This window comes from Hemitrygon akajei, chromosome 5 (genome assembly GCF_048418815.1).
Source record: "Hemitrygon akajei chromosome 5, sHemAka1.3, whole genome shotgun sequence".
NCBI classification, from domain to species: domain Eukaryota; kingdom Metazoa; phylum Chordata; class Chondrichthyes; order Myliobatiformes; family Dasyatidae; genus Hemitrygon; species Hemitrygon akajei.
This window is the reverse complement of record NC_133128.1, coordinates 154,909,232-154,931,464: the sequence shown is the minus strand read 5'-3', so window position 1 is coordinate 154,931,464 and position 22,233 is coordinate 154,909,232. Positions and strand designations below refer to the sequence as shown.

Genomic DNA, 22,233 nt, shown 5'->3' with positions numbered 1-22,233 from the left:
TGTTACAATGTGTATTCTTGGACATTAAGCTCCCAGCTATAATCTTCTTTCAGCTTTGATTCAGTGATTAGAATCAGAACTCGTGACACATCTCCTTTATTCCATAACCTCCTGGATTTCTATTTGTGTATTATTAGGATGAACACTTTATTCATTTTTCTTCCCAGCAAACCTTGGCCTATAGCCTCACGGATTGTGATTGTTTTAAGATCAAAATTATTAATAATTAAGAAATTAATTTATTTAAAACAACATCAAGGTACTCTTAATAGAAATAAATAAAAAAATTGAACATATTTCCTTTTAAATGAAGGTCAATGACCTTGTTCAAATGGACGGCCAGAGTTTGATAAACCAGCTATGGCTGTCAGAAAGCTGAGGGCCAGTTATGAAGTATATCTAGCCGCTTGGTTCAGTGGCTTACCAAATATTCCCACTTTCAATGAAAAGTCCAGGGATAGAGCACAAGATTACCAAAATATTCCAAGATGCTCTGCTGCTAGATCCACACACTAGTTATTGATGCATTCAGGAATATTATCATTTGCAAACTAGGTTACATGATAAACGTGAAGCTCCACATTTTCAAACTGAAAGAAGCACAAACAATGCAAAGAAAGCATTATAATCCTTAAAATCTCTCACTAAGTTTGGTGTAGAGGAATAAATTATGTTAAGACTATGAGGAACTGTGTGACTTATGCTAAAGAGATGTTATTCACTAGCTAGCTACAATATTGCATATGCCAATCATCTTAAAATGAGAAAATTGAATCAGCAGATTACAAATGAAACTGACAAGAAGCTACAGAGATGTAATGGTTGTTTAAGTAGCAGATTATTTTAAAATTACAATTCAAATTAAAATTAAGTGACTAGATTTTTTTGCATCAATATCAGTCTATGTATACAACCAATTAATGTTCTCATGTACTCAACATTTTAATTTTAATTGATTAATCATGTCAATACACTCTGCCATCAAATTGCTTAAATAATACTATCATAAATTCAGACTAGTACATTATAATTTTCTCTTTAGGATGAATTACTGTCAATATGCTGACAGAAGAAATGTTAATTTTATTATTTACAATACTACACAAATTTGGTAAAATATTCTAAATCAAGAAATATTAACAACAGAATTCTATTTTTGGCAATTATAAATAGGGGCATAGCAGACAAAACTCAGGAACTTGTGCTGAATTTTTGTGGAACTTTAGCTTAGCCACAAATGGAGTACTGTATTCAATTCTGGTCACTGCATTCTAGGAAGGATATAAAAGCCTTTGAAAATAAATGTATAAAATATTTATTAAAACAGTAAAACTCTCATCATCCTCTATCCGATTGTCCACAAATCCCAATGGTTTGGCATTTGGTTCACTGGATATTGTTTCCCATATTCCAATGGTGCCATCCAAGTCACTGTGCCCTCAGTTCCCACTGTCTTCCAACATACTAGGCCCACAGTTCTCACTTTGCCTGCTAACAAACCAGGTTTCTGCTTGCCTTGCTGCCTTCCAACTCACTGGGACCCCAGTTCGTGCACTGTCTTCCAACTCACCACATTCCTGGTTGCTCCACTGCCTTCCAATTTATTAGGGGCCTGATTCCCACACCGCTTTGAAAATCATCTGCTTTCTTGTAAGTTTACTGAGTTCCTGAGAAATTTATTATACTGCTGTGCCTCATAACATCTAAAAAGTGAATTAAAGTGTATTGCTGCATTAATTGAAACAACATCCAAGAATTTGGATAAGTCCATTTGCTGGATTAACAGTTTTTCTACATGTTTCCATGGAACTACTGTTTCACAGCAAAGTTGAATGATCAGGAAGTGTTCTCCATAGTGTAAAGACAGTAAGGAAGAAATGTTTAAAATACCTTGTAGCTTCAGTTAAAGTATATTTTAAGTATTTCAACATAAATAATTCATTTGTTTAATTATTCCTTTTTTCCATAGACTTGCAGAATGTCCAAGAAAATTTTGAATTCATGATGTTGAAATACAGTCATGTCACATTCACCATGTGAAATTTATTGGGCATTAGGTTAAATACTAACAAATAAAAATAAATCTGTGTGCTTTCATTTTGGCAATGTTTTTTCAGGAAAATTCACATGGGATTTAAACATTTTCATTACAGTAAACTGTGATAATTTGGAATCCATCCTTATTCAATGCAATTCTACTTTTTAACTTTCTATATGCATGTACTTATATAAATCGTATAGTATATTTAAAGTTGGGCATCCTTTAGGCTTAACTGAATGAAATTATTTTGTCCTTGTGAAGGATATGAGGAATACTCAACCCTCCCTAGAGAAAAGAAGTTAGCTCTAAAAATAACACACACAAAATGCTGCAGGAACTCAGCAGGCCAGGCAGCATCTACGGAAAAAAGTACGGTTGACGTTTCAGGCCAAGACCCTTTGGCAGGACTTGGCCCCAAACACTGACTGTACTTTTTTCCCATGGATGCTACCTGGTCTGCTGAGTTCTTCCAGCATTTTGAGTGTGTTGCTCGAATTTCCAGCATCTGCATATTTTCTTTTGTTTTAGCTCTAAAATTAGTTGGAGAGGAGGGAATGTGCCAGGAGAGGGGAAAGGACTGACTCATGTCTACGTAATTTCCTCCAGCAGGATATGCTTAAGTAATTTCAATATTCAAATAAGACATATGGGATTTAACATAGTTGGCAACACTGCCTCATTTAGGTGTTTAGGGATTTGATGCTCATCCTTTGGCTCCTTACTTAAGACACTTACAAAAGAATATGTAAGAGTACACTAAGTGCCATTATTTGCTGAATGAAAGGCAATGAATTTATGGTCTCCACTACACACTTCATTTTTCAATGTTCTAATACCAACGCAGTTCTGTGGTGTAGGATGCAGCTCTGTGTAGGACTCAAGGCATTGTCTGCCAGTTTAATCTAATATCAAAGATCGCATGACACCAGTTAAGGGACAACCAAGATGTTCCACCTTTGTCCCAGTCATCATTTATCACCTCATCTAAACCCACTAACGAAGCTAAACCTAGGGTCTCTCTCTGTGCTGTTTACAAGACCTGGCATGAACATATTGACTATTTTATGTCCCAAAATTATAATCTTGACCAACATTTCAAAACATTTCATTGAAATACTCTGGGATGTATCAAGTACATAAAATGTTCTATACAAAAAAAATGCTTTCCTTACTCCTGGGTTCAATAAAATCACAGACTTGCCCATAGAGTATGACATTCCATTTTGTATATCAGCTCTCATGGTAATCACAGTTTTCTCCCCATTCACCAATAGCTGTGTTGCTAGTGGCGATATAATCAGTTATCAAATTTAATCCTAACCCTGCTTCTTCTCCCAAACAAAAAAGATAAAGTAGTCTTGGACCCATCAATAACTTCAATCATCAACACCAGTTATTGCTTGACAGCAGGGTAATTAAGAGGGCATGATGCAGCATAATCCTATCACTTAAAGACCTCAAAGCTTGAGGCCTTGTAGGAGTGATGCAAGGAAAATCAATTAGGGCTTCAAGAGGGGTAGAATTATGATGTAATCATCTGATTGGTAAGAGCAGTAGGGTTGATTCACAATCAATTATGATATGGGCACTTTTGTTTAGAATGGAGATGGTAGCATAGCAGACATCCCACCCTGCAAAAACTCATTTCAGCGAGGTAGCGCCCCCGCCCCCGCCCCTGGTCGACCTCCAAGGGTGTATGTGATACTTTGTTTAGTGATTTTGTCTAATCTGTAAACCAAGTTGGGTATATGCAGAAAATGTGACATTAAAATGTGTTCTTATATTATATTACCATGGAGTTACTTTTTTTGTTCTATTACAACTTTAAGCAAGTCTACAGGGAGTTTGGCATCACATAGGACATCAATAGAGTAGTTCCTTAGCAGCTAGCCAGCTAGTTTAAATAATGTTAGCTATGCTAGTGAATGAACGACACCTGTTAAACTCACCTTAACATGTCTTTTACATTTTAACCCACCATGGGCAATAGAAAAGTCACTGTTGAAAACAGTGTCACGAGCAACACTGTCATTATTTTTGAGGTCGACAGTAAAGCCCGCCCACAGAGAAAACTGATAGGTCTACTTAGCACGATGAGAGACCAATCAGGATGCTCCCTCTCAGTCTTCCTCTCCCTCTCAAAAAAAAATCGATTTCCGGGATATTGTATATAATTTGCGGGCGTCAGGGAGCCGCTATCAATATGCAGGAGACACCCAGAACTTCCAGGAGAGGCGGGTTGTCTGGCATAGAGAGGGTTGTTATTAGTACAAATTTCATTTTAAACTTAATGTACACTTATTTGAAGTCTGTTTCCAGCACTGGAATCCAAAGGCAGGCTTCTTTCAGTGAGAGCAAAGCAAAATTCACATCTTGTGAAGGCCTCATTCTGTACTGATGTCAGTTCAATTATATTCCAGAAAGAGGAAGAAAGAAAAGTGCAGACACTAAGATTAGAATTCCAGAATTTAGGGCCCTCCTGTTTGAAAGAACAACCCCGAGGAGATATCATGATGCCAGAATAGCCTACAGGAAGCGCTGCCTTAAGGCGGCAAAATCCATTATCATAGATCCCCCAAAATCTGGGCCATGCCACCTTAAGACCATAAGACATAGGAACAGAATTAGGCCATTTGGCCTATCGAGTAGGCACCACCATTCCATCACGGCTGATTTATTATCCCTCTCATTTTCCTGTCTTTTCCCTGTATCCTTTGATGCCCTGACTAATCAAGAATTTGTGAAACTCCACTTTAAATATATCCAATGACAGCCTCCACAGCCATCTGTGGCAATGAATTCTGGACTCACCACTCTCTGGCTAAGGAGATTCCTCATCTCTTCTAAATAAATGTCCCTCTATCTTGAGGCTGCGTACTCTGATCCTCGACTCCCCTACTATAGGACACATGCTGTCCTACTCTATCTGGATCTTTCAATATTCATTAGGTTTCAATGAGATCCCCCTCTCCCCCACCATTCTTCTAAATTCCAGCAAGGACAGGTCCAGAGTCAAACACTCCTCATAAGTTAACCTGTTCACTCCCAGAATCATTCTTGAGAACCTCCCCTGGTTCCTCTCCAAAGCCAGCACATCTTTTCTTAGATAAGGGCCTAAAACTGTTCACAATATTGCAAGTGCAGTTTGATGAATCCCTTTTAATTCCTCAGCATTACATCCTTGCTTTTATATTCTAGTTCTCTTGAAATAAATGCTAACCTTGTATTTGCCTTTCTTACCACTGAATCAACCTACAAGTTAACCTTTATGGAACCCTTCACAGTGACTCCCAAGTCCCTTTGACCTCTGATTTTTAAATTTTCTTCTTGTTTAGAAAATAGTCTATGCCTTTATTCCTTCGACCAATGTGCATGACTATATTCTTCCCTACATGATATTCCATCTGCCACTTCTTTGCCCATTCTCCCAATCTGTCCACATCCTTCTGCAGACTCCCTGCTTCCTCAACACTACCTGCCACTACACTTGTATTTGTATGGTTTGCAAACGTGGCCACAAAACATCAATTCCATCATCCAAATCATTAACATTTAACGTGAAAAGAAGTGGTCCCAACACCAAACCTTACAGAACACCATAGTCACTGGCAGCCAACCAGAAAACACCAGTCAATCCTCTATCCATGCTAGTATAGGATAAAGGAACTAGGGTAAAGGATGAACTGAAGGAAATTTATATTAGGCAAGAAACGGTGTTGGATAGACTGTTGAGTCTGAAGGCTGATAAGTCCCCGGGACCTGATGGTCTGCATCCCAGGGTACTTAAAGAGGTGGCTCTAGAAATCGTGGATGCATTGGTAATCATTTTCCAATGTTCTATAGATTCAGGAACAGTTCCTGCTGATTGGAGGGTGGCTAATGTTGTCCCACTTTTCAAGAAAGGAGGGAGAGAGAAAACAGGGAATTATAGGCCGGTTAGCCTGACGTCAGTGGTGGGAAAGATGCTGGAGTCAATTATAAAAGAGGAAATTACGACACATTTGGATAGCAGTAGAAGGATCAGTCCGAGTCAGCATGGATTTATGAAGGGAAAATCATGCTTGACTAATCTTCTGGAGTTTTTTGAGGATGTAACTATGAAAATGGACAAGGGAGAGCCAGTGGATGTAGTGTACCTGGACTTCCAGAAAGCTTTTGATAAAGTCCCACATAGGAGATTAGTGGGCAAAATTAGGGCACATGGTATTGGGGGCAGAGTACTGACATGGATTGAAATTGGCTGGCTGACAGGAAACAAAGAGTTGTGATTAACGGGTCCCTTTCGGAATGGCAGGCTGTGACCAGTGGGGTACCGCAAGGTTCGGTGCTGGGACCGCAGCTGTTTACGATATACATTAATGATTTAGATGAAGGGATTAAAAATAACATTAGCAAATTTGCTGATGACACAAAGCTGGGTGGCAGTGTGAAATGTCAGGAGGATGTTATGAGAATGCAGGGTGACTTGGACAGGTTGGGTGAGTGGGCAAATGTATGGTAGATGCAGTTTAATGTGGATAAATGTGAGGTTATCCACTTTGGTGGCAAGAACAGGAAGGCAGATTACTATCTAAATGGAGTCCAGTGAGGAAAAGAGGATGTACAACGAGATCTAGGTGTTCTTGTACATCAGTCAATGAAAGCAAGCATGCAGGTACAGCAGGCAGTGAAGAAAGCTAATGGCATGCTGGCTTTTATAACAAGAGGAATTGAGTATAGGAGTAAAGAGGTCCTTCTGCAGCTGTACAGGGCCCTGCTGAGACCCCACCTAGAGTATTGTGTACAGTTTTGGTCTCCAAATTTGAGGAAGGACATTCTTGCTATTGAGGGAGTGCAGCGTAGGTTCACAAGGTTAATTCACGGAATGGCAGGACTGTCATATGTTGAAAGATTGGAGTGACTGGGCTTGTATACACTGGAATTTAGAAGGATGAAAGGGGATCTGATTGAAACATATAAGATTATTAAGGGATTGGACACACTGGAGACAGGAAGCATGTTCCCACTGATGGGTGAGTCCAAAACTAGAGGCCACAGTTTAAGAATAAGGGGTAGGCCATTTAGAACAGAGATGCGGAAAAACTTTTTCACCCAGAGAGTGGTGGTTATGTGGAATGCTCTGCCCCAGAAGGCAGTGGAGGCCAAGTCTCTGGATGCATTCAAGAGAGAGTTAGATAGAGCTCTTATAGATAGCGGGGTCAAGGGATATGGGGAGAGGGCAGGAACGGGCTACTGATTGTGTACAATCAGCCATGATCACAGTGAATGGCGGTGCTGGCTAGAAGGGCTGAATGGCCAACTCCTGCACCTACTCTGTATTGTCTATTATATTTCCTACAATACTTATCTTGTTAAGTAGCCTCACGTGTGGCACCTTATCAAAGACCTTCTGAAACTCTAAGTAAACATCATTCACTGACTCCTTTGTCTATTCCTACCTATTATTTCCTCAAAGAATTACAACAAATTTGTCAGACAAGATTTCCCCGAGGGGAACCTTACTGACTTTGGCCTACCGGTACTTTATCATGTGCTTCCATGTACCTTGTAACATCATCCTTAACAATGGACTTCAACATCTTCTCTACCAATGAAGTAAGGCATACTGGTTTGTAATTTCCTTTTTTCTGCCTCCTTTCCTTCTTAAAGAGTGGAATAACATTTGCTGCTTTTGAGTACCCCAGAACCATTATAGAATCCAGTGATTCTAAATGCCTCCACAATCTCTTCAGCTACCTCTTTCAGAATCCTGGGGTGCAGTCCATCTGGTCCAAGTGACTTACCTACCTTGAGACCTTTCAGCTTCTCGAGCACCTTCTCCTTAGGAATAGCAACTACACTCTCAAAGTTCTGGCATACCACTAATGTCTTCCACGGTGACCTGTTATTAAGCTTGTCTGACATTTCTTTGTCCCACATTACTACCTCTCCAGCATCATTTTCCAGTAGTCCAATATATATCCTCACCTCTCTTTTACTCTGTATATATCTGAAAAAACTTCCTTTTATATTATTGACTAGCTTACCTTCATATTTCATCTTTTCTCTCCTTATGAGTTTTTAGTTGCCTTCTGTTGGTTTTTAAAAGCTTCCCAATCCTCAAACTTCCAGTTATTTTTTGCTATATTATATGCCCTCTCTTTTGATTTTATTTGTCTGTGACTTCCCTATCAGCCACGTTTGCATCATCCTCCCTTTAGAATTCTTATTATTTGAGATGCATCTATCCTGTGCTTTCCAATTATTCTGAGGAACTCCAGTCATTGCTCTTCTGCCATCATTCCTGCTAGTGTCCCTTTCCATTCTATCAGATTACGATCACTGCCTCCTAAGAGTTTCTTTACCTTCAGCTCCTTAATCAAATCTGTTTCATTACATAACACCCAATCCACCTTTCCCTTAGTGGGCTCAACTGCAAGCTGCTCTAAAAAGTCATCTTGTAGGCATTCTACAAATTTCATCTTTTGGGATCCAGTGCCAACCTGATTGTACCAATCTCCCTGCATATTGAAATCCCCCATGACTATCGTAACTTTACCCTTTTTAAGTGCCTTTTCTAACTCCCGTTATAATTTGTACCCCACCTCCTGACTACTATTCGGGGTCCTGTCTATAACTTCCATCAGGGTCTTTTTAATTTGACCCACAAGGATTCTGCATCTTCTGACCCTATGTCATCTCTTTCTAAGACTTTTATTTCATTTTTAACCAACAAAGCCACACCACATCCTCTACCTACCTGCCTCTCCTTTCGATACAATGTGTATCCTTGGATGTTAAGCTCCCAATTATGAACTTCTTTCAGCCACGACATAGTGATGCCCACAATGCCATACCTGTCAATCTCTAACTGTGCTACAAGATCATCTACCTTATTCCGTATACTGAGTGCATTCAAATGTAACATCTTCAGTCCTGTATTCATCATCCTTTTTGATTTTGCCCCCATGTTACTCTTCAACTCATCCCACTGACTGCAATTTTGCCCTACCATCTGCCTGTCCTTCCTGATACGGCATCTACTGTATAACAATTGCCCCATCCTCAGCCCTGTCACACTAATTCCCATCCCCTGCCAAAATTATTTTAAACCCTCCCCAGCAGCACTTGCAAAATTGCTTGCAAGGATATTGGTGTCCCTCAAGTTCAAGTGTAACCCGTACTTTTTGTATAGGGCATACCTTCCCCAGAAGAGATCCCAATAATCCAGAAATCTGAAACCCTGCCCTTTACAGTCAGTTCCTCAGCCATGCACTCATCTACGCTTACCCTTACTGGTGTGTGGCATAGGCAGCAATCAAGAAATTACTACCTTTGCCATGCTGCTTTTCAGCTTTTTAACGAAACTCCCCATATTCTCCCTTCAGGACCTCATCCCTTTTCCCACCTACGTCATAAGCACCAATATGTACCAGGACTTTTGGCTGTTGACCCTTCCCTTTTAGAATATGTACCTGATACAAGACATCTCTGACCCTGGCATTCTTCCATACGCGTCAAAGGTCATCCAGCTGCAGCTCTGGTTCCTTAATACTCTCTCAAGGAGCTTCAGCTTGATGTACTTCATGCAGATGTAGCTACCAGGGAGCCTGGAGAGTTCCCACATCTCACATAAAGAACATAACCCAACCAATCCTCTCAGAACTACCATCATGCAGTTAGTATGCACAAAGTACACTGCAGATGCTGTGGTCAAATCAAGATGTACAAAAAAGCTGGATGAACTCAGCAGGTCGGGCAGCATCCGTTGAAAGGAGCAGTCAACGTTTCGGGTCGAGACCCTTCGTCAGGACGAAGCATGAAGACCCACTCCATAGGCCCCATGGTGGTGTAGTGGTTATGGCGACGTTATTACAGCTCAGGGCATTCTGGAGTTCAGAGTTCAATTCTGGCCCCATCCGTACAGAATCTGTATTTTCCTCCCAGTGTAAAAATACACCAGTTAGTAAAGTTAACTGCTCAGCATAAATTGGCCTGTGATAAAGCTAGTATTAAACAGATGGGTTGCTGGGGGTGGTGGGGTGCAGTTCATTGGCCTGTTCTGTGCTGTATCTCTAAATAAATAGAAAGACAGATAAATAAAGAATGAAGAAAAGAATGAAAGAAAGAAAAAAACATTTGCTTTCCTTCAAGCATTTGGATACGATGTCCATTTTGATCATTAAAATGAACTTTTGATTTTAATTGTACTTTTTCTTGTAAACATCAGATCTCACTTACATTTAAATACAGGTAGTCCCCGAGTTACGAATGCCCGACTTACAGACAACTCATACTTACGAACTGAGGAAGGAGAACGCTGTCCACCATTTTTAGTCGGATCGTGACGCCGTCCGCCATTTTAAGTCGTTGCCATTGACACTGTGTTGAGTGTTTAACTTTGTATTTGGCTTAAATTTTTCTTAGTAAGATTCACCCTAACCCCACCACTCCCCGTTTTGGTCGGCTGGTGGCGCAGTGAGATCAGCACTGGGCTGGAGAACGGAGGTTCCCGAGTTTGATTTAGTGACAAACCACTCCTGTGCCGGGTTGATGTCGATCCAGTGACTCCCGTACCATCCATGCCGGGTTGATGTCGAGCTCGCAACTCGACCTCACAAAAAAAACTACCACCTCCAGTTTAAATTCCCACACGGAATATTGTGGAGGATCAAATACCCAAACACAGCACAAGCCCCACTTGTCCCATTTAACCTGTCTCAGTGTGGACCCGGGGAATTCAGTGCGGTGGTCCTTAGGACCCAGCGGACCTCGGGACCCGCTGCCCACAGTGTTTCTGTTTCATTGACGGGAAGCGATCGAGATTGAAAATAAAGTGGAAATAATAAAGCGTTTGGAAAGAGGTGAAACACCATCGGTCATTGGAAAAGCGTTAGGCTACAGTTGGTCAACGATCGGAACAATTTTAAAGGATAACGGATAAAATAAGAATAATGGAGCATGTGAAAGGTCCTGCCCCGATGAAAGCTACGATTATTACTGAGCAACGCAGTGCTTTAATTATTGGAATACATACGTTCCTTAAGTGTTTTATATGCATAGAAAGGCAAAATAAATACTATATACCAAGACAAATGTTTGACTAACTGACGCTAAATAATACCGGATGTACTTGCTCTGACTTACGTACGTCCGACTTAAAGACGGACTCAGGAACGGAACTCGTACATAACCCGGGGACTGCCTGTATGCTTGCCTTGTGAATATTACTTATATGATTCTGTGTGCCTGTGATGCTGTTGCAAGTAAGTTTTTTTTACTGCAACTGTGCACACACGTACACGTGACAATATACTCACCTCTGACTTCCCCCAAGCAAGAAGTGTCTTATTTCAGTTACAATATCAAAAGGTGAGAAATGATTTTAGAAAGCGCATCAGTAAAAGCAAATGAAAAATGCAAGAACCTTTTTTTCAACAAGGGTGAAGTCACTCAGCCCCTTGACTCACTTCAGAATATAATGCAATATCTATTAAAATAGTTCAAGATATAGTGCAATCAAAAGACTTGATCTGTACTACCCTGTAACAAAACAAACCAATTTATATCTTGTATTATTGTCATTGTCATTCTACAGCAGTGATGAATAAGAAATGTTAAACACAACAGATTGTACAGCTGCTGGAAATCCTGAGCAACACACACAAAATGCTGGAGGAACTCAGCAGATCAGGCTACGGAAACAAATAAACTGATAACATTTGGGCTGAGACCCCTCATTAGGGCTGGAATGGAAGAGGGGAAAAGCCCCTTCCCCTTTGTCTTTACATTCCCCCCACTTTCCACTTTCTGCTAGGATCACTTCCTCTATGATTCCCTTGTCCATTCATCCCTCTCCATTGATCTCCCTCCTAGCACTTATCCCTACAAGCAGAAGAAATGCTGTAACTGCCCATTCATCTCCCCCCTCACCTCCATTCAGGGCCCCAATTAATCTTTTCAGGTGAGACAACATTGGTCCTCTACATTGGTGAAACCTGAAGTAGATTGGGAAACCGCATTGTTGAGCACATGCATTCCATCCATAAAAAGCACGATTTCCCGATGGCCAGCCATTTTAATTCCAATCCCCATTTCCATGCTGACATGTCAGCCAATGGCCTCCTCTACTGCCTTGATGAGGTTTCTCAGGTTGGAGGAGCAACACTTCATATCCCAGGTTGGGTAGCCTCCAACCTGATGACATGAACATCAATTTCTCAAACTTCTACATTTTCACCCCTCTCCCCTCTTCAGTTACCCACTCTGCCCCCATCCGTATCTCTTCTCCTCTCCTCACCTGCTTACCACCTCCCCATAGTGCCTCTGCTCCTTCCGCTTCCCCCATGGTCCACTCTCCTCTCCAATTGGATTCCTCCTTCTCCAGCCCTTTACCTTTTACACCCATCACCTCCCAGTTTATCTTGGCCCTACCTTGGAAGTGAAGTGATTTTGCCCCACTTTTCAATACAAAATCTCCGTGGTCCGTTGCTGCCACGTAGTGATGCAAAACCTTCATAGGGTATACTTGAGGTACCTGTGACAAACTAAAAAAGGAATAAAAGTTGTTAGTAGCATAAGTGGGTAACACAGATGCCTATGATGGTGTTTAGAGTAATTGATTTTTTTTATACCTGCAGTAATCTTAGTCTCTGCTCATTGTTGAATCTTTCCACCGCAGCCCAAAACCATCTGATCACAATGTGGTTATCATGGTATCCTTTGGAAAAATAAATGAATATTTACTAGATGGTGTATCCAAATATTAAGCCATTACTGTGTTTAATTAAATTCAAATAATCTCACCTCCCCTGTACTCCGTATTGTTCCTCCAATCACTTAAATCAATTTCTGCAGTACCTGCGATCACTAATTCTAATTCCCTTGCATCAAACACAGATACAAGCCGAGCATCCACCACCTGGAACAAGTAATTATCATTGAACAACTGTACTTAACACCAATTAACAAATGAACATTTTCTCAAGATAATAGTGAGAGCTTGCTTTATAATATCAGGAATCAATGAGTTTTAATTTGTCCAGAAATAGAGTGAACATAAAGCAGATTATTTGCAACCCATCAGGTTTATTTTGATTATATTTTATTATCAAGGATGATTTTGGTTTTATTAGAAGTAACTGCTCATATTAAATTTTAACATGGAAAATAATTAGCAATAATATCTAACTATGAAACACAAATTCCTACTTTCTCCATTTCCTCTGATTCTTAAGAATCTTCTCATTTTGGAAAATAGGACAGCAGTTAGGAAAACTCTCCCATGTTTTAACACCAAATATTTAAAGGTAGCAAACATGATTTCACTGAATACTGAATACAACCCACTGTATAACAATAATATAATAAAATCTACAAAAAATCTTTTAAGTTCCGAAGTGTACTTACCTCATAGAAGCCTCGGACTAAGCTCTCTGTTTGTTGCACAACACCTCTCTCAATACGCCATTTTACCATCTTTTCAATGTATTCCTTTTTATTTTTTTCTACAACAGGAATGTTTGCTCCACCTGGTTTCAGTTCTCTCTCTGTAATCTACTCCAAAACAAAATTCAATAATTTCCACCCTTAGAACAATAAAATTTCAGTTCAATTCAAATCTAAAATAGTGTTTAACAGTTCTAAAAATAGACAGTAGCACATATAAAGCATTCATAGCAATAAGTCATGAACATACAAGGTTTTTCTGACTGAAGGCATCAACTGAACAACTGAATTTTGCTAACCAATACTGTTTAACTACTATGCACAGAATTTTGCAGACCAAAATTGTCTGATTACCATTGCTATAATCCAATGAACATGTTACAAGGAATTAATTATAAAGGTTTGGGCTATTAGGCTGTTACTTACAAATCCCAAAAAGAGTAGATAAAGCTATTTATATTTGATGAAACTATTTGTTTGGCTCATCAGCTTTTTATATTTTAGATAGTGAGATTAAAATTATATCTTGTAATTGTGACAGGTTTATGATTGTAATTGTAGTTTCTGATACTGAAAACTACAGACAATAAAGCTAAAAGAGCAGAATATGAGGTTTACTATAATGGTAAACAAGGCATGTTTAGACTACAAATTTTATTTTTATAACTTAAGCATAAAATAAATGGTTCAACAGTGAGTTGCAATGGGTAGAATTTATTTGGATAGCAAGGAGCAGTTTAAACAGTGCCATCAACAGTTTACTTTAAGAATGATACTTTGTATTCTTATTTCCTTGGCACTGGTCTCATATGTTAGATCAAAAATTAATCACAATTGTGAACATTATAAACAAATACAATCCAGATTTAATTTAAATATTTGTCTTATTTTTGGCAATTCATATATTGACTGAATTTTAAGTTGACACATTTTTTATATGGTATGAAACTTCTGAAATCCCAATGTTAAGAAAATTCTAGCTTTGTTTTAACTTAATATCATTCTCAACTAAATTTCCACATCTAAGTTATGAGGTAGCTGGTGTTTCAGAACATGCATCTCAATAATGTGGCATTCCACGAGGACAAAGTTGTCAACCAGATTAAAATAGAATGAAAAGGAAGAAATTAATTGCAGAAGAGATTGTTTCAGGCAAACTACATGTTGAAGGAATTAAATGTCAGAGCACATTCATTATTATTAGAAAGTAAGGGTAAAAAAAAATTAGAGTTGTGGAAAAGATATACCACAAAGATATAGCAGAGATAGTCAACTAGAGAAATTATATAAGCTCCATGTACAAAAGAAGAAAATAAATTAGGAATACAAAATAAATTAGGGATACAAAATAAAAATCAGCAATTCACCTTGCAGGTAATAACATTTATTTTTTCTCTTAATGAGCTATTAATTTCACCCACCTAGCAAAAATGCCATCATACATTTCAATGTCACTGGTATTCAAAACGATTATATAGAAGCCTCACTGATCCACCCACCTGACCAAAGACTTCTTCATTCACAGTAAATGTTAAGTCTAAGATATCACTGATATCATTATCTTTCATCCACTGCAGACTCTGGTGAAATTCTTCATCCAAATATTCCAGATCACTAAGATCACAAGATCTAATAAGAAAACACAACCAGGAAGAGTGTTGCCATAGTTGCTTCAATTACCTCATTGCTAACCAGCCCAGGCATATTTATTCTGAAAATATCAAAGAAAAAAAAGTTACAATATTCTAAAGCTTCCAAATATAACAGTTATGTTTCACACAGACCCATCGTTTGATTTTAAAGGATTTTCTGCAACAAGAATTTGTAAAGAGATATTGTACAAGTAGAATTTCAAATATTAAAGCCTTACACATATAAAACCACCTGAAACCTTAGAGGTAACTTTCTTGTTATGATTCAAATAAAAATATGCCTCCTTATTCCTTTTAGAATACTTACCACCATGCTGCTAACCCTGGTGAATCTGTCCTCCTGGTGGGATGGAACATACACGGGTTGAAAAAGTTACGTTCCGGGATACTGACTATAATTCTCTGAATACATACATTTCTAGGCCGTCAATTGACAAATCTGTAGAAAAGCTCCCCAATTAAATAAAAACATTATTCAAGGATCAACTTTATTTACACTGTTCCCTCACCTCAGGTACCAAACCACTCTTCTTCAAATCATGAGAGCCTATCATGATTCTCTAGTCCTTGCAAACTACTGCTTATCCTACCTCCAAACTGCCTTCCTTCCCAAAGACTTCAAGCATGTTTCAATCACCCAAGTTCATATGCATCCCAGGCTGAACTCTTTGCTTTAAGCCTTCCAATTCATAGTTCTGAAATAACTCCAATCAATAACATGTTAGTAAATGTAAATCAGATAATCCCTTACAAACCCCCCCCCCATCCCTTACAGCCTTATTGCAACTGTTGCTAAGTTTGACACACAATTCACATACAACACTTAGAGTCATAAGGGTACTGCACAGAAACAGGCCTTTCAGCCCATCTAGTCCATGCCAAAGACAATTTAAACTGTTTATTCCCATCAATCTGCACTGGGACCATAGTCCTCCATATCCCTACTATCCATGTACCACCAAACTTCTCTTAAGTGTTGAAATCAAGCTCGCATGCACTACATGCTGGCAGCCCCTTCCACACTCACGACCCTCTGAGTGAAGAAGTTTTCCCTCATGTTCCCCTTAAACTTTTTACCTTTTCACCCTTAACCCATGACTTCTGGTTGTAGTCCCACCCGACCTCAGTGGCAAAAGCTTGCTTGCTTACATTTGCCCTATCTATACCCCTCATAATTTTGTATACTTCTATCAAATCCCCTCTCAATCTTCTATGTTCTAAAGAATACAGTCCTAACCTATTCAATCTTTCCTTATAACTCAGGTCCTTCAGACCTGGCAACAATCCTGTAAATGCCTGCTTGGCTGATGGTTCTCTGGTGAAATGTAGTATCTCTCTCTGCGAATAAAGAACACAGGCAACCTTTCTTATTGTAACAATGGAGGGAAAACCAGAAGATTTTGCAAGCTCCATTTTGGAAGAAAATCATTGTACATAGTTTACAACCATCATCATCTCAACCATCATTTTCATTGTGGGTCTTTTCCTGCTTTGGATGTAGCAGAAGATAAATATCATGATGTTCTTCTTAATAAAGTGCAAATACTGTGTCCCAAGCTAAAATTAAGCTGGAGGGTCACTTCCTGAACACACCCCAGTGGATACGGCATCATGTAGGAAGCCCATCTCCAGGAGCTTATCATATTTCTGGATGACATCTGCTCATTCTCTGAATCATACCATATTATAAAGTGGACAACATCTGGGAGCATCTGATTTGTACAAAAATTCAAGGTACATTTATAATCAAAGTATGTATACTATAGACAGCCTTGAGATCCGTCTCCCTACAGGCAGCCACTAAACAAAGAAACCCAACAGAACCCATTAAAAAAAGACAAACATCCATTGTGCAGAAAAAAATGTTCAAACAACAAAAATAAGCAAATAACATTCAGGACTGAAGTTCATAAAAGGAGTCCACAGCCATTAAGCCAGTCATCCCTGCAGAAGACCGAGCAGCCTGTCAGTTGCAGACCATAGCCTCAGTTCAGTGCAGAGATGAGTAAAGCTCACAGAGCAGCGAGCTGGACACTGGCTCATCCCTCGCCTCTGGCCCTGACACCCTGACCTTTTCAATCTGACGTAGTGCTTAAATCAGCTTAGATCATTCGCACTCTCAGACCCGGGCCTGGGACCAGGCCCAGTCATCTTGGCTCTGTCTCATCTCCACTCACCTTGCCTCATCAAATCACCTCCAAGTTCACTCCAGTAGTAGCCAAACGTTGTTCATTGCCCACTCTCGGGTTCAGGCCCTACTGCCTCAGTTTGGCCTGTACCCACCACAACACAACATTCTTGCACATTTCAAAACCTCCGTTCACACCGCAAAAAATGACAGGTCATACAGGCAGTTCAAAAGCTCAACTTCGAAAGGGAAGTTACAGTCTTTTCATTGCAGAGATTGCATCCCAGGAAAAAGTGTGATTAATACAGAAATGTATAGTTTTGTTTGCTATCAGCAAGCTGTCACTGTGCTTCACCAGTGCCATCATAAAACATAAAACTTTAAAGTCAGAACGATGTCCATTGGTACCTGCTCATTATTCATGTAGTCTTCAGCAACTTTAATGAAGGGCAAGAGCTTCCAAATACTTATAAAATTATAGCCAAAGCTAAAAGTCACCAAGCAAGCAGCATGAAGCTAGTTGGTGATCTCTTTAAATACTTAGGTTCAGCTGTGTGAGGTCAAGAGGTGGTATAAACTTAATATTAAAATTGAAGCAATACAGCTTTGTCATGCGTAATGATCTACCAACCCAGCACAATCAGCAGGCGTGCTCTATGCACGACTTCACTCTCACCAATGGCACCCAGCATGCCACACAATGCAGACCTAAATACCATACTGGAGTCAAAGCAGCACGTTGCAACAGATTTAAATTCTGAGCCCATTTTCCAAATGCTGCTATAATTTCATGGAATACATCAAGTACAAATTATTTCCAATACCACTGAAACCATTGTTTTGGCAGATGTTGTTTGGGTGACCTAGAAGTAAAATAAGAGACAAGCTGGAAGATATAACACCTAAAGTGAAATACAGTTTAATACTTTCATTAGTCATTGAACAATGCAGTAATAAGCATTTGTTTCTGTTTGCTTTCCCATTTTGATGTCACAAAATCTCAACAAGCCCCAAAGCTAAAGTAGCCCAAGAATTGCTGTTATTGCGAATTTGCTGCTTAGATGGGATTCTCCCTGCAATAAATGTGAAAAGCTCTTTCTGTTGCAATCATTTACAGGCAGAGTAGATCTTGATCAATAAACTATTATTTTCAAGTATAGTTACCACTTTACCCATTCAGGGTGAGTGACAATGACTCCATTACACTCCTGACTCTGATTTTAAAAATGTTGGATAAGTTTTCAGAGGTCAGAAAGGCTGCACAATCCAAAGAACCCAAGCATTATTGTCTTTTTGCTTTAGTGTTGTTGCAACTTGTCCTGACCAGTGATGTGCCCCAGGTGTTAATGGCAGTGAAATCAGTGGCAGGGACATCACAGAAGCTCAAAGGAAGATAGAAGTGTCTCTTTCATTCTCAGCACTGTAATTGTGTTGTACTTAGTGGCTGAAAATGTTGACTTTCGCTTATCACACTATCATGCATGCTGTATAGGATCTGCCTGAGGCTGGCAGGTGCAGTTTCAGTTTCAGAAGCAGATTTAATATCACCAGCATGTGTTGTGAAATTTGTTAAATTAGCAGCGGTAGTACAATGCAATACATGATAATACAGAAAAAAAAGTAAATAAATTATTATATAGTGACATTAAAAATACTGCAAAAACAGAAATAATAAAAAAGTGAGGCTGTGTTCATGATTTCAATTTGCATTTAGGAACCGGATGGCAGAGAGAAAGAAACTGTTCCTGAATTGCCGAGTGTTCCTTCAGGCTTCTGTATCTCTTTCCTGATGGTAACAAAAAGAAGAGGGCATGTCCTGGGTGATGGGGGTCCTGAGTAATGGATGCCACCTTTCTAAGGCACTGCTCCTTGAAAATGCCTTGTATACTGCAGAGCTAGTACCTATGATAGAGCTGACTAACTTTAAAACTTTCTGTAGCTTTTTTCAATTCTGTGTGGTAGACCCCCCCACCCCCACAGCAGACAGTGATGCAGCCTGTCAGAATGCTCTCCACAGTACATCCATAGAGGTTTTTGAGTGTTTTAGGTGACAAACCAAATCTACTCAAAATCAGAATGAAATATATAAAGAAATATATGAGTGTGTATGAAACATAATATATAATGAACTATATTGAATTAGAAATGACCACTAAACATTAGTGAAGGCTTCCTTTTGATCTCATAACAAGGAAAAGTTACTGATGGCACAGTTGAAAATGCTTGGACTGAGAAAAAATCCACAAGGAAATCTCCCTTGAGCTTCATTGATCAATTTTACTGGGATTCCTTTGCACAAGCCTGAGTGGAATCTTGCGTGGAGACTAGTTTGTTTGTTGTTCTCATGACCTGGTTTCCAACATGATTAAAGATTAAAATTTCAAGGAGCCTGACCCCTTGTTAATTGCTTGGTTGTAGGCCATTATGTTTAAATTCATCTTGGAGAGCCTCAGCCTTCTGATGTAATAGTTGCAGCACCGATTAGCTTTCCATTTTGCCTACATTTGATCATGGTTAGAGTGTAAACATCCCCGAGAAGCAATTTCATTAAGTTCATACCCAATGTCTAGTACTGCTTCCAGAAGACCAGGTTTGGTCTCTTGGTATAATAGTGACAATGATAATATTGTTTTTGCTGCAGGTCATTGAGAAACACACATAACTTGGTGGATGGTAGGTTTCAGACTGTCCCACATCACATGACAAGCACTACGATCTCTTCCATCAATCTTACTACAGTCAGATCTGTTTGTTACACTTACATGTGCCCTTCTTCCCTCTAAACTTCTGCTAAGTGTTGTAAAAAAAACACAACAGGTGAGGATACTTCCTATGGTGGGTGTATCCAGAACTAGAAGACCCTTTAGAACAGAAGTATTGAGGTATTTTTTTTAGCCAGAGAACAGTGAATCTGTGGAATACTCTGCACAGATTCAGGGGAGACCAAGTCCGTGAGTATACTTAAGGCAGAAGTTTTATAGTTTCCCGATCGGTCAGGGCATCAAAGGATATGACAAATAGGCAAGTGTATGGGATTGAGTGGGATCCAGGATCAGCCATGATGGAATGATGCAGCAGACTCAATGGGCTGAATGGCCTTATTCTGCTCCTATGTCTTATGGTCTAGGAGGACACTAGTAAGGCATGCATTTCAAGTGAGAGGAATAAGTTCAGATGAGATGCGTAGGACAACACAGAGCGGAATGCTCTGTCAGAGTTGGTCATGGAGGCAAATGTGACAGAGGCATTTGAGTGGCTCTTAGATCTGCAAAGGATAGAGGGATATGGACATGTAGGCAGAAAAGATTAGTTCAGTAGGCCTGTTCCTATGCTGTTTTAAATGTATTGATCAATAACATCTCAGAATCTGTAGTCAGTTCTGATACTGATCAGGTTCATTTCTACCTAAATGTACCTCACTACATCCCACTCCTTCCACACGACTGGTGCAACGATCCTGTGGAGTGGAGCAGTCTGAGGTTCCCACCTGATTCAAAATGGCAGCACTCACTCCAGTGCCCAAGATGAGCAGTGTGAGCTGCCACAATGACGATCGCCCAGTAGCACCCACACCTATGACCATGAAGCACTTTTGACAGTTTGCTAATGACCAGAATTACCTCCTGCTGGAACAAGGACCTGGACCCACTGTGACAAGTCTACAGCAAATGCAATCTGCTTTGGAACACCTAGACAATCCCAAGACATACATTAGGCTACAGTTTATTGATTAAATTGGAAGAGGCTGCAGAGGGCTGTAAACTCAACCAGCTCTGTGACGACCACAATCCACCACCCCCATCATTAAGAACATCTTCAAAAGGCAGTGCCTCAAAAATTTAACATCCATCATTAAGGACCCTTACCATCCAGGACATGCCTCTTCTCATTCCTACCATCACAGAAGAGATACAGGAGCCTGAGGACACAAACCCAACCTTTTAGGGAGATCTTCTTCCCTTCTGTCTGCTTTCTGAATAGTGCATGATCTCATGAACACTACCTCACTAATTTTATTTCACACTATGTAGGTATTTATTTATTATAATTTATGGTGATTTTTTATGTCTTGCACTATACTGCTGCCACAGAACAATAAATTTCATGACATGTGTCAGTGATAATAAACCTGATTCTGATTATAACTCAGTATTCAATACCATTATTCCCTCAATACTAATTACCACGCTTCAAAACCTGGTCATCTGCACTTCACTCTGCAACTGGATCCTCACAGACCACAAGCTGTTCAGTTCAGTAATCAATTCTGCTCCTTACTGACCATCAACACTGGCACACCTTAAAGATGCATGCTTTGCCTACTGCTCTACCTCCTCTGCAGTCGTGACTGTGTAGCTAAGCATAGGTCAAATGTGATCTATAAATTTGCCGATCACACAACTGTTGGTAGAATCTCAGATGATAAGGAGGAGGAACATAGGACTGAGAATGATCTGCTAGTTGAGTGGTGTCACAACAACCTCGACCTCAACAGCCGAAAGACGAAGGAACCAATTATGGACTTCAGGAAAAAGAAGTCGGGGGAACAAGTCCTCAGTCAAGGGGGTAGCAGTGGAAAGGATGAGCAGTTTCAAGTTCCTGAGCACCAACATCTCAGAACTTCTCAGGCCCAATATTTTGATGCAGTCATGATAGAGGTATAGCGGCTATGCTTCATTAGCAGTTTGAGGAGATTTGGTATGTCAACAAAAACTGTTGCTGTTTTCTATAGATACATTCTGACTGGGGCATCACATATGACTGGTATGGAGCCTCCAATACACAGAATCACAAGAGGCTGCAGAGGATTATCATCTGGGAAACTCCATCACTAAAGACCATCACCTTCTGGGGCATGCCCTTTTCATATTACTACCATCAGGATGAGGTACAAGACCCACAGTCAATACTTTAGGAACAGCTTCTTCCCTTCCGCCATCAGATTTCCTCACGGAGTGTATTGCAGTTCATTAGACTGCTGTTAA

At 39.8% G+C, this 22,233-nt stretch overlaps 1 protein-coding gene across 9 annotated transcripts in view; it reads right to left on the bottom strand.

Annotated features, from left to right (window-relative positions):
* The window catches only part of LOC140728349 (E3 ubiquitin-protein ligase HECW2-like), a 318,336-nt gene that overhangs the window by 14,239 nt on the left and 281,864 nt on the right, over positions 1–22,233 (bottom strand). For all 9 annotated transcript variants that reach the window (XM_073046945.1, XM_073046950.1, XM_073046949.1 and 6 more), the window contains 5 exons: positions 14,968–15,097; positions 13,430–13,576; positions 12,827–12,941; positions 12,655–12,740; positions 12,455–12,567 (listed from right to left, as the gene is read on the bottom strand). In XM_073046945.1, the coding sequence (XP_072903046.1) occupies positions 12,455–12,567; positions 12,655–12,740; positions 12,827–12,941; positions 13,430–13,576; positions 14,968–15,097 (591 nt within the window). The remainder of the gene's footprint in view (positions 1–12,454; positions 12,568–12,654; positions 12,741–12,826; positions 12,942–13,429; positions 13,577–14,967; positions 15,098–22,233) is intronic.